This window comes from Chamaea fasciata, unplaced genomic scaffold (assembly GCF_029207755.1).
Source record: "Chamaea fasciata isolate MVZ Bird 193981 ecotype frontalis unplaced genomic scaffold, bChaFas1.0.hap1 SCAF_1, whole genome shotgun sequence".
NCBI lineage: Eukaryota > Metazoa > Chordata > Aves > Passeriformes > Sylviidae > Chamaea > Chamaea fasciata.
This window is the reverse complement of record NW_027094086.1, coordinates 48313054-48325785: the sequence shown is the minus strand read 5'-3', so window position 1 is coordinate 48325785 and position 12732 is coordinate 48313054. Positions and strand designations below refer to the sequence as shown.

The 12732-nt window shown below is 35.5% G+C and overlaps 1 protein-coding gene across 1 annotated transcript in view; it reads right to left on the bottom strand.

The window, feature by feature from the left end:
- Nucleotides 1-12732, bottom strand: part of ROCK1 (Rho associated coiled-coil containing protein kinase 1) — an 83336-nt gene that overhangs the window by 8205 nt on the left and 62399 nt on the right. Inside the window, exons 24-29 of the mRNA XM_066182634.1 lie at nt 12037-12130; nt 11595-11683; nt 11048-11236; nt 10755-10920; nt 4183-4253; nt 359-447 (exon numbers count right to left, since the gene is read on the bottom strand). Coding sequence (XP_066038731.1) covers nt 359-447; nt 4183-4253; nt 10755-10920; nt 11048-11236; nt 11595-11683; nt 12037-12130 — 698 coding nt within the window. The remainder of the gene's footprint in view (nt 1-358; nt 448-4182; nt 4254-10754; nt 10921-11047; nt 11237-11594; nt 11684-12036; nt 12131-12732) is intronic.

The window sequence follows — 12732 nt, the reverse complement described above, 5'->3', positions numbered from 1 at the left end:
TTCAGTAATATTTGACAACAATTTTCCTCATGTATAACCTATGTAAAGGAATCACAATTAATATATGTTATCACTTTAAACACAAAACAGCTGGAAAAGTTAGAAATGCTTTGGACTAGAACAGCAATGATCCTTTCTCTTTTTCACTTTTAGCAACCATAGGACAAAGAAAAAGTACTGTCAAAGTTCTGTTAATGGTATGCTGAAATACAGATAGACAGACATTTGCCAACTAGTATGGGAAATTAAAAATTATTTATGGAATTTTTATTTCAAGCTCCTGGATTTGCTATCTGCTATTTCACACACAACACTCTTTTGTCAATTTGTATCCAAAACTGGCAATAACTTTACTTACTCTATATCTAGTACCATAGATGGATTAGACTGGTCCTTGTCTTTTTCATCATTGTAGAACAGTATCTTTTTACTGCTCACCACAACATACTGTGGAAAGAAAGGGAAGAACAGTTGAAATTACATTTTTAAAAGCAATTATTTATCCTAATATACTCCCACATGCACATAAAAAGCCAGAGTAAATTAAAGGTTTCAAATTAACATCAGGAGATAATTAATCATCCTGAAGGCAGCTACACTATGGACAGCTCTGCAATGCTACAGTTGCAGTGACTACGTTGTCACTGGATCACTCTAAAATGCTTGTGATGACTCTGCAAGTCCATCTGTACACCAACTCACAAATTTCAGTTGCTCCTGGCAGGTTACTATGAAATTTACTGTATCACTGTGAGTGACACAGTGCAAAAGTTATCACTTACTGATAATGTAAAAAAATTCTCTAGCTCTACAGGCCTGCAGGACTCACTGGTACTTCACACCAAACTGCTGGTAGGCTAAAAACAGAGTTCCATGGCTCCTGCTATCTCCTACACTTCCAATTTAATGGACCGGTAAAATAAAGAACCAAAATGAATCAACAGAAACAGAGGTCTGGTGCCTACAAATACACTGAGATAGTTAAGATCAAACTCCTCTAACCTAAGCACTTCCCAGTGAGTTCAAGACTGGAATTCACTGCCTGCTGCTCTTCACCGGGAGTTGCTAGTTCCACATCTTTGCTGGAACTGTCCACAAGCATAAGATCAGTAACAGCTGTGGCTGTTCCTTCCCCTGCAGTTTCAAATCTTTTAGAAGGAACTGAAAGATATGAGACGCTAAAGAGAATTAAAAGGAGGTAAACTGGCAGCTCTGTCCATACTGATCTCCAGATTCACATATAACTCAGAAGGAGGGGAAAGGACAGAAAAGCATGAGAGTGAATACACCAATAGTTAATCTTGACTTGCAAGTACTGGCAGGTAACTGGATGGATTTCTGCATAATGCAGATACTGACAACTTGAATAAATGTATACTCCTTCTACAAGGGGAGGTTTCAACCTCATTTTACATAGGACTTGAAGCTGACCTCAAAACCTGAGTATGAAAACCACCTTAAGTTTATACAGCAGCATTTTTAAAATGTCCTGTGCAAGGTGTGAGCTACAGTTGTAAATCTCAATTACTGAAATACATCTAAAAAAAAGTCATGAAGGGGCATTTTGTCACAATTCCTTAATAGAAAGCCTGATCAGCTTGATTAAGTACTAAGCTGTGTGTGAGCCTCCTGTGATTTTTCCCAATGAAGACAAAGACTGTAATTCAATTCCTTTATCCACTCCAATAGAAAACTAATGCCTTTTTCATCTTTGAAGTGTGCATCTTTGCCTTTCAGATATAAGAGCAAGCCCTTAAATTACAACGATCACAAATGCAAATTCTGACTGTAAGGGAATTCAACGATCACACTATATATAAGCCTTGGTGAAAGAACAGCTTAACCTCACAAAAAAAATTATATACAACAGTATCAATAACCTCTTGTGAATATAAAAAAAATTTTCGACAGCAGTTCTGTTCTACAGTGGTTTTTGAAGCATATTTTATCATCTTAATTTGGGATGAAATGAAGCTCCAGATAAAAACAAGGGAAACCCATTTGAGTGTTAGCTTTGAGTATAACTGAAGTGTTTATTTTCAAGTAAGTTTTCCACACTCACCCCTTTCTAACTTAGTTTAAGTAACTCAGAGGGAATGAGGCTTAAACATCAGTGCTACTGACATTTCATTCAGAAATGCAGCAGCTCAAGCTATAACAACTCAGGCATCAATCCAATTACACTCCTAATGTCATTTTGCTTTTCCTTTAAATTAATCTCGGCATACCTATATTAGAGGTTGCATATTACCTCCCACCTTCACAAAACAGAAACTGCAGAAGAATTTGGAAGAGAAGCACCTGAGGAGGCTGACTGCCTGCCAGCTTGCTTCAGCTACAGTACACTTCAGCCAACAGAATGCACATGTGAGTGAACATAGTCCCCCACTACTGTGTCTCACTGATATGAACCTCAGCTAGTTCATGAACCTTATCAGTCCAATTTATTTCATGACTGAGCCATCCATCGGCAGCTCAAATTCCTCCAAAGTGTGAGCGCATTCATAGTAGGAAAGTGTGAATGGATTAACTGCCTAAAATATCTTGAGGCAAATAAATATCCCTATAACTGGGCATGCCTGAAAAAATTCTGATAGTCTTCCGCTGAAGAAGCTGCATTTATCAGGAGTTTTAAATTTCAGTCGCCAGAGAAGGCAAAAAAGAATCTCCATTTTCACAAAACAACCATAAAAGGGTGCTAGAAGCATTCTGACAGAAAAATGACACAGTATGTTATATAATCCAGAACAGAACAGAACTACCTGATTTGTGCAAGGCACAGTCAATTCTATAACAAAAGGATTCAAACAGCCTTGGCAATCAAACAGATGTACAGGAAGCATTTGCCATTTGGTTTTGTTCCTGGTGGTGAACACCTTTTTCGTGGGTAAAGCACCTTCTCTTTCTGTATACTTTTGCTATTAATATTGCTAGTTTTATTGTGCTTTTCTTAGTCTTGCTTTGTGTTTTTAGTAAATTGTTAACTCAATCCATAAATTCTGCTTTTGTTCCTCCCCTACTCGAAGGGGCAGGGGGAAGGTGACTGGCCATTAAGGCAGAACTTACCACTCACTCTCAGCAAGCCAGAATAGGTGGTGGTTTTAACTTACAGTCAAATCACCAAGATCTGATATTGATGCAAAAATAGGCAGGTCGGGAACTCAAACACCTGGAGTGTATGAAGGCAGCCATGGAAGCCCACTGAAAACAGCAGTACTTCAAAGGAGGAGGACAGCAGCTAAAGGCCCAATACAAACACTGAAGTACTTCTTTGACAGGAATGAATCCCTTCTCCTTTAAATTTTATAGGAATCACTTCCAGCTGTTGTAGAATGTGAATGTAAATAGGAGCATTTGAGAAATACCTTCCAACAGGAATCAGAAAGTTAATTCTAAAGGGTCATTAATAACTCAGTAATTTCCAGCAGCAGTCTTTGAATATAAGGAAGATGAAGGAAAATAAACTGTTTCATACAATTAGCTTTTAAAATTTAAAAAATTCTAGAGACCATGTTCACTTTTGTATTTAGTTGTACTAAAAGATGTTCAAAGGGGAGAACTGAAAAGCCAGAAAAGATAATCAGAAACTGATTCTAAGTATCTCGATTAGAACATTGGATATGTCAAAGAAGCAGATCATAACCTTTGCAGAGGCAAAACAAGACTGCTTTGTTTGGAGTGGAAATTCCAGCAGAGAGATCCTGTTTCTGAGAGTAAATCAGTTCTTTAAAAGAGAAACCAACCATTTCAAAGGTAAGGGAGACAGAAACATCCTTGGAAATCATGTGTGGCAAGTTACAGTGTGATGCACTCTTCCATGACCTTCAGAACATTTAAGTGTGCTATTCCCTATTCTGTTTTGCCAAGTTGCACAAAGAGGTTCTTTTTCAGTAACAGAATTATAAAGGCACTTACTCAAAGAAGAAATGTGATTTTTAATGGTCCCAAGATGCTCACTGTAAAGCATTTCCTCCCCTGCTGTAAATTTGCACAATGTCACTACTAAAGATTTCACACTGAACTTGAATTTTCCTGGATATTTTTATCTTCAATAATGTACATACACTAAATTACTCTTAATTATTTCATTTGTTTCTTAAATATGTGTTGTAAAACCAATTCACCACATGCCTAGAAACCTTTACAAGGAAATTGAGGAATAAAGAAAAAAGGCATTTGTACCTGTTTCTTCCAGCCATGCCGCCTTATATTTCCCTTGTTTGGTACTGAAAGCCAACCTTCAAGTCTTGATTCTGGTTTTAAAAAATGCATATTTAATAATTTTGTGTGTTTATAATAATAAAGCAGAACAGCACAAAAGCAAACTGCTACTAGAAAGGAAGATGTACTACATGCAGTAATGGGCAATTACCTATTCAGCAAAGCAGAATAAAAAGCACAGCTAAATAAAATGAAGATATAAGCATTTAATTCATGCTTCATCACAAGCCAACATCTGATTACACAGTTACTGCACAGTAAAAGTAAAGCTGTTTTCCTTGATGCCAACATCTAACAATGTACATAAACAGTTTGCAAAGAGCCAGGCAGGAAAGACTGTGCTTTGAAAATACATTACAGTTTAAATTAAGAGATTTTCAATGTAAACATGATTTAACATTCAGAGGGGCTGTATGAAAATACTCAGCAGGAAGATGCAGGAAGTAAAACAAATCAGATCCACATTTTCCACAGAAACAAAAAAAGGAGAGAGAGCACAAGAGCAAGCAAAGCTACATGGGTGTCCCATTACTCACAGAAGATAAGCATAGGAGATAATTAAATAAGGAATGCAGGAAGAATCAACTAGATATAAAGAATAAGAGACAAGTGTTTTACTCAAATTTTCAGTGAAAAATTATCCAGAGAGAAAGGGAATATCATATTTTCCCACCATTAAACTACTGAAATAATGTAGCATGATACAAAAAAAAGGGCCACAAGAAAAATTAGCATTCTGCCTAATGTGGACTGTTGATTTTAAAAGCCCTTCCAGCTAACTGAGAATGGTTTCTAAAATTAAAGATTACAAAGCCAGGTAATAGTAGCACTGAAAACTTCAAAGCATGAAGGTAAAATTTTCTGAAACATTCTCCACAACTGTTTATGTCCTGAGGACCTGGTTCCTTTTGTCCTTCAGGAATAACCCTATGTGAAGTATATCCCAGCAAGCTCTGAAATGCATTCAAATGTATAAAAGTTATTGTACATATGCTTTGCTATGTAGAATCACAATGGGACTGACAGCCTAGCAAGGCATTGTAATTAGGCATTCCCACATTAGCCTTACAGCAGTCAATATTTAGAAACGGACTACAGTCAGGAATATGGAATCATTTCCCCACATAGAATAGCTTCAAAATACTGAAGGATCACTGAACTACTGATATCAACTGGAAGAAAAGCATGTTAGCAGAACTCATTCCAGTAAGAAAATTTACTTCCAGTAAGAAAACTCATTCCAGCAAGAAAAATGAAGGAAATTTGTATCTCCCTGCCTTCTCCCATCTGCATAAGAACTGTAGAGACTGGGGAGGCAGGGTCCCCAAACCCCTCAACCCTACCCCCTCTGCTATCCTAGACTCCCCCCAGTTATTGATATTCAGTAGCTTTGGAAAAGAAAACCTATTTCCTCCATGTCTACATGCCTCACAGATAATGCTTACCTTGTTTTGAATACTTTGATTAATTTTTACATTAAGAGAAGATTCTTCCATTTTTAGAAATTCTAGAAACATCCTAAAACTCAGGTTTCCATTGCAAAACAAAGTGATGAATTGCTAATAGAGAAAAAAGCATGGGCGACTCCCATTCTAAAGGAATATAGGAAGGATGACTTGTTAAAAGAAAAAAAGCATCTGTTGAAGTTGTGGCATAAGCAAATCTGGAAAGATCCAGTGATGATGAATTTTAAAAGATGCTTATAGGGACAGAAGAAGTTCCATTCTATTTCAGCATGTTCTGAAAACAATTTCAAAATAAGTAGGAAGTAAAAGAGGTATTTCAAATGAATCCATTGACATTCTTTTCTCTCTACTACAAATCTATTTTAGGGATAAAATTCTATTTGAGTGATTGATGATTTCGGAGCTGTGAATAACATCTTGCAGTTTTAAGTAACAGTTTCTGAAAGTACTCCTTTTTCAACAAAGCTAAAATTCATCTGGAACCAAATGTACTCTTGAAAGGGGAGATGAGCTCTTTCATTCCAACCCTTCCACAAAGGTTCCTCTCAAGTAATATTTATAGTGCATTTTCATTTCTCTTGACAGACTTAGCACAACTACAAATGCTCATCTGGCCATTTCACAAATATTTGATCCAGAAGACTAATATTTATGAGTGTTCTGATTAAGTAATTAAGAAAATATGGACTATCTAGACTATGAAAAAGAATCTTCCATTCCAGTCTTTAAAAATAGGCTCAAAACTATTGCCTGACAAGTACCCTGTATTTTGGAAAGAATACCAGAATTGATATCTCATATTTACAATCCAAAAAGTCCAAGATAGGCCTCTAAAATATCTGAAGGCTAGCTGGATCTGAATAGGATACGAAAAAAGAATTCCATAAAGGCTTCAGATCTTATAGCTATCTCTGCATATATTTTAAATGTAGATTTGCATTCTAAATATTTTCATGGCTAGTATCCAGACTACCAGGATTCAGAGGGATTCAGTATGCTAAGAGTTCTAACAGTAAGACTTCAATAAAATCACACAAGACGACCAAGACTGTACTGCTCTACAAGACTTTTTGTTGTACTGGAGCTAAGTAATGTGGGTGCTTTCATGAACAGCAGAGCATCTCTTTCCAATGTTCAAGAATTTCTACTCCTAAGAGTCTTCCACAGCAACCAAAAACCTGGAGATAGTATTTTACTAAATCTTTCCATTCTTCCAATTTGGATTTTTCCTTCTGCAGACTGTCTTACTATAATTTCGCATGGACTTCACCAAGGATTTCTGACTGGATCTTGCTTTGGCATTTTTTCAGGTTTATTCAGGCTACTTGCAGGTACTTTAGAAAGTCTTATCTGAGTCCAATAAAACTGCTGGCTTAAATGCTCCACATTTATTATTCCATCCTATCTTTGAGCAATATATGATTTACAACACAGGCTGTAAAATATTATGTGCTGCAGTTAAACCTGTAGGATAGCTCAATTGCTTAAGTGATTTTGCCAATCAGATGAAAAGAAGCAATTCACAACAGGTTAGGTGCCCTGTAACAATTGGGAGAAAAAACCCTCACATTCCTTATTATGTTCTGTCTTGGCAAAGAGGAATTCTGTTTACAATCGTGAAAGTATAAAGACTCCCTAAGTCCAGCCTGAAGGAAAAGGCATTCCAAAGGCATCATTTAAAAGCAAAACATCTCAGCTGTTTGAGCAAGGACTGTGTTAACACAGGGGACACCAACTGAGATACGAGCTGCTATCTGAATCAACAATCAGGAGTGAGAGTTACAAAACATGCCTAGAATCGAATACAAGGAAAACCCTACATCCACATAACGATCTTTACTGTGTAAGTAAGCAAAAGCCTGAGAATAGCCTGGATTGTGTAAAGGGGCCAATCCCCACCTTGAGAGAGTGTAAGTTGTCCTAGGAGCGACCACAATTTGAAGGAGTATTTAGGCCAGTGGCTGAGAGAAAATACCTCCAAGTGAATTGCAGCTGTAAAGTGTGCTACCATGTGATTTCTATGTGTCTATTTCCAAATAGAGAATTCTTTTTCGTTACAATTTTATGAGTATAAAAATTTTTTCTCAATTAAACCAAAGATGCCCATTGCCAGAATTGTGACCATGGAATCTTTTAAACATGCTTATATTATCTTGTATCTTTATTTTTTTCCCTGGTGATGTCTTATTGTGACAGGAAAATGAATAAATCACACTATAATTACTTATTATAAATTCAACCATTTATTTGATTATAAGTTTTTTAAGGAGTGTCTTCACCTTAAGAACTAATGCACCAGCTAGAGAATCCTACTGACTACTCATCACATCCAGCTCTCAAACAAGATGCTATTCAAGGTGCTCTGAAGGAATGGCCATGTTTGGGCTATGGAAGCAATGGGAACTTGGCTCACAGTTGAAGACAACCAACATCATACAACAAAACTGTAGCAAATTAGCTGCTGTAATATGTCACCTTCTGTTTGGTAGACTAATTACTTGGTTTGCAGGAAAATAACTGTGTGCTGGATAATTTCCTCTTTCTTTGACATGGGCTATTTTTACTCTGAAATCCAGCTTTTTTTGTTTCATGTTTATAATGCTACTGTACTCCTTTTTTGCCCTCCGCCTGGCTCTTTGATAAGTGTGTGAAATTTGACTACACTAATGTCACTTAATCTCTTTTAATTACCAAATTGCTTCTTATTCAGATCCTGATCAACCCAGAAACTCACAAAAAAAAAAAAAAAAAACAACCCAAAAGGCAGCATGTAGGGACATGATCTAAATCTAGAGAAGTCCTAATAATATCTAATAGAGGTCCTACCTGTATCACACAGTAAAACCAGCAGGACAACTGTAGTAAAAATCAGAGGCATGTGTAGAAAAAAAGGGCAAAAAAGAGAAGAGAAATGAAAGGCTAGCAAAAAAGAAATAGTTGAAGGCTAACAAGTAGACACCTCACCCAAGATAACCAGAACTTCCAGTAACTGTGATGTTCTAATTAACAATGGAAATTAACAGCTGACTTGAAAAGATCTTGCACAGACTGAAATCTCTGCCTCAAAATGGAAGTGACAGGTTATGCAGCCAAAAGCCTGACTACACACATCTCCAGAGGTTAAACTGAAAATAATCCTCCTTAATAAGGCAGACAAAGAAAGAGCTTTCTCCTACAGTCCATCCAAGATCTGAGACACAGTGGGGTCATACTGACACACTACTGCCCTTAAGAAAAAAATAGGGAAGGTGTGGTGTCTATGGCCGGATGGAAGAATTCATGTTTTCCATCTAATACAAAAGAGCCATCAAATGAAAATGGCTGAGAAGGGAAGTGAGGAAGTTCAAAACTACTCTTTTGGGTAGAATAAATCTGGTCTGTTTTGTTGTAGAAAAAAACCCTAAAGAACTCAATTTAAAAGAGTTCAGAAATTTTCTACTAAAATTACAAACTACAATCTTCTTCAATTATGAGACACTTAAAAACAGTAAGGCTTGATTCCCATTCATAATTTGAGGGGAGGAAAAAACCACTTTAATACACAAACCCCCTCTGATTTCTTTTTTTTCCCTGTTAAATGGAATATCCTGAAAATGAGTATCTAAGAGGAAAATGCTTGAGAAGTACTGATACTTCAGAAATACCAGAAGGAACTCCTTACGGGTGGCAGCTAAGAAAACAAATGTTCCTTAACCAAACTAATAATTCTAAGAATTTCCAATGGGAGTTGGCCTTGAAGATGTTGTCAAAAGACAGAATCTTTACAAGATGGCAATTTACAGATCAAACTCCAGAGTGCAAAAGGCATCTTGAACAAAATGCGAGTTGTGAAGGAAAAGACTATACCATTATCTGAACAAAAATCTATTCTAAAATGAAAATCATTACAGTATTAACTAAAAATAAAGATCTAAAAATACACTAGGGGAAGATAGGAAACAAAAACAGACACAGAAAGGAGTAACTACATCAAAACATGTACTAAGACTGATAACCTACCTGAAATTTCAATCACTCTAAGACTCCTGGAAAAACTCTATAATGTGGCAATTTGAGCAGCATGAAGTGCATTAACAGGAAAAGACACATCTAAAATTATTCTATTTACTTTTATCTGACTACTCATCCACTGAAGTCATAAAATACCCAAAATAGTATTCTGGTTTTGTATGTCTAAAGGTATTTTTCTACAATGAAATTCTTATCAAAATTATATTTAAAAATTCACAAGGAATTCTAAAATTTACTTAACCATACAGAAAAAGATATACCTACTATGATGTATGCAAATCATCAAGCACACCTGATTACACTAAACATTTTTTTCCTGTATTGAGAGATTCCGAAGTAGATCATGTGAAAGTACTAACTGATTACACTTTTCAAACACTGGGGAAGGGGAGAGGTAAATAACTAACCAGGCTAACAGTGGGTCTCAAAGTACAGTGTCTGGTACTGATACATGGAAATGGCTGGCTACACTGTATTCAGTATTCTTATTTTAATCTGCTAAATCATAGTACCATACAGCCATAAATTTATTATGGAAATTCCTCCAATTATTTTTCACATCAACAATTATTGCCAGTTGTCACAGAGGTGCTACATGACTGAGGAAGAAGAGATAAGATCAAGACAATTTTGCATGAAAGATATAAAACACAATCATGATGTTGCAGAAGTGCTGGCCCGGTCCTCTATTCACCAAATACTGCACTTCCTAATCACTGTACTTGAAAAACAGGAGATGCAAAGATACTCTTTCCTCAAAAGTGCATATAAATGATGCTAATGCCAAGCCATAAAGTGGGAAGTGTGATGTGAGAAAAAATTAAGACTTAAATATAAGCAACTAAGGCATGAAATAAAAAAAAATTTTAAAATTTAAAAAAATAATTAAAAAAAAAAACAACTCAAACCCAAAACAAAGAAAGAAAGGAAGTGGAGACGTGATACAGAATTAGACAACCAGAAGACTTTAAGCAACAGTAACTTCTTTGAAACAATGCTTTCCAAAACTGTGTGCAGGCAACATGGCCAAGTAGTTCAAATTTGCTTTTCTCATACCTGAAAGATTTCCATCCATTTCATCTGTTGGAAGACTGGCAACACTGGTAGAATCCATCCCTTGCTGGAGGTCCATGATTTTCCTTCGTAGCTGTTCTATGTCACTCTCTTTACTATCCAGCTGCATCTGGAGCTCATTCCTGTATGTAGATTCTTCTGCTAGTTGCTGTATTTATATATACATGCATAGTTATTGTGTTACCAAAAAACATGGCAGCCAAGTATTTTGAAAACAAAACTCATCTATATCTATATCTATTCCAAAATGTGATAAAAAAATCAAATTATTTTACCGCTTGCATTTCATTAAGCTCCTTTTGGTATTTCACTACCATCTGATTGAATTTCTCTTTTTCTTGATTAAGTTCTAATTGGAGCTTTCGATTTTCCTTCTCCTTCTTCCTCAAATCTTGCATGTTAGCTTTCTTTCTATCTATTTTAAAATCTTTCCGATTCATTATCTCAGCCAGTTTGTTGACAGCCTGTTAAGACAAAGGAGAACCAGTAAGAAAAATGATACATGCAGTATGTTTCATAAAAAACTTCTCAGTTCCTCTAGTTACAGGATATGATAAAAAAATCCCTTCACCAACATAAATGGCCACATTTATTATGTTTATTATGTTTATTATGTTTACTCACAATTGAAGTAATACTGAAAAGTACACAGCATGAAAACTTATTCTTTCGAATGTAAATTTAACGATGCATATTGTACATCATGATTAATATAAACTTAATTTCAAAGAAACTAAGAGTTAGCTCAAAACAGAAAACACCTGAAATACTTCTGGTTAATGTGAAGTAATTATCGCTAATAAACTGCAAAAAAAGTTGTACCTGTGTCTTCAGAGTTCTTTCAGTGTTTATGCTCTTCTCATAATGCATTCTAATATTATTGATTTCCTCTTCTTTTTTCATTTTGTAATCTGTTAAAATTATATTCAACTTTGAGGTATTTTAGTACAAGGTAACTATTTTAAACTTAATTACTTCTATAAGTGCATCTTTTTTTCTATTCTGTTTTCCTGTTGCTTCCCTTTTAGAGAAAAATACAATTTTTATAGACAAAGATTACCAGTTTGACACTACTGCAATGACAGAAAATTACCAGAATGATTTATCAGAAAGGCACAAAGATGAAATACTAAAGCCAACAACAAGCCCAAAACAATACGGAAGATAAATAGCAATGTCCTCTTCCACTTCCCATTTCTCTACATATGCTTCAAATTCAATCATGCTTCAGAACGGATCAATTAAAACTCTACACATGGCATACCTTCCTCTTGTTTCTTAAATTTTTCACTGATCTCTGTGTTTTCCTTCGTTATTAAATCAACATCTTTGGTTAAAGTGTTATTAGTTTCTTCCAGCTACATGAAAAGAAACACATTTTAGCATAAAGAACTTGACATAAATTCTAAAAATATCTATAATACTATTATTTTAAATGCCCTTAATTCTATAACAACCATTTACTCAGAACACCTTTGGCCTATGTCAATTTTTTAAAAATGCCACTATTCTTCTGTGCTGTTTTGATTTACCAGAAAGCTCAAAATACACCTGTCCCAGAAAAAAAAAAAATTAACATTGCAGAACTGACAACACTGTAGTATGAAATCAAAAATCAACTTAAGCAAAGTCAGATTGTCAGTTCTGGAATGTGGCAGTTTTCAATTAAATGTTGTACTTTGGAAAAACTTATATGTAGAGGCCTGATACCTTGAATCCAGACAGAAAAGCAGCTGACAGACACTAGAACTCCAGCATTAAAGTCTAGAATAGATACAAGGCATTCACTACTAGATAATTGTCATTGGATAAAAACAAAACCAAATTTGTTCTAAGACAAAGCAGACATAACTAAATATGTACAGAGCTTGCAAAAAAAAAAAAAAAGAAAAAAGTTAGAAAGGAAAGCCATGACAACTTTGAATACACGTTCACTGCCACAGCCAGGATCACCTAACAA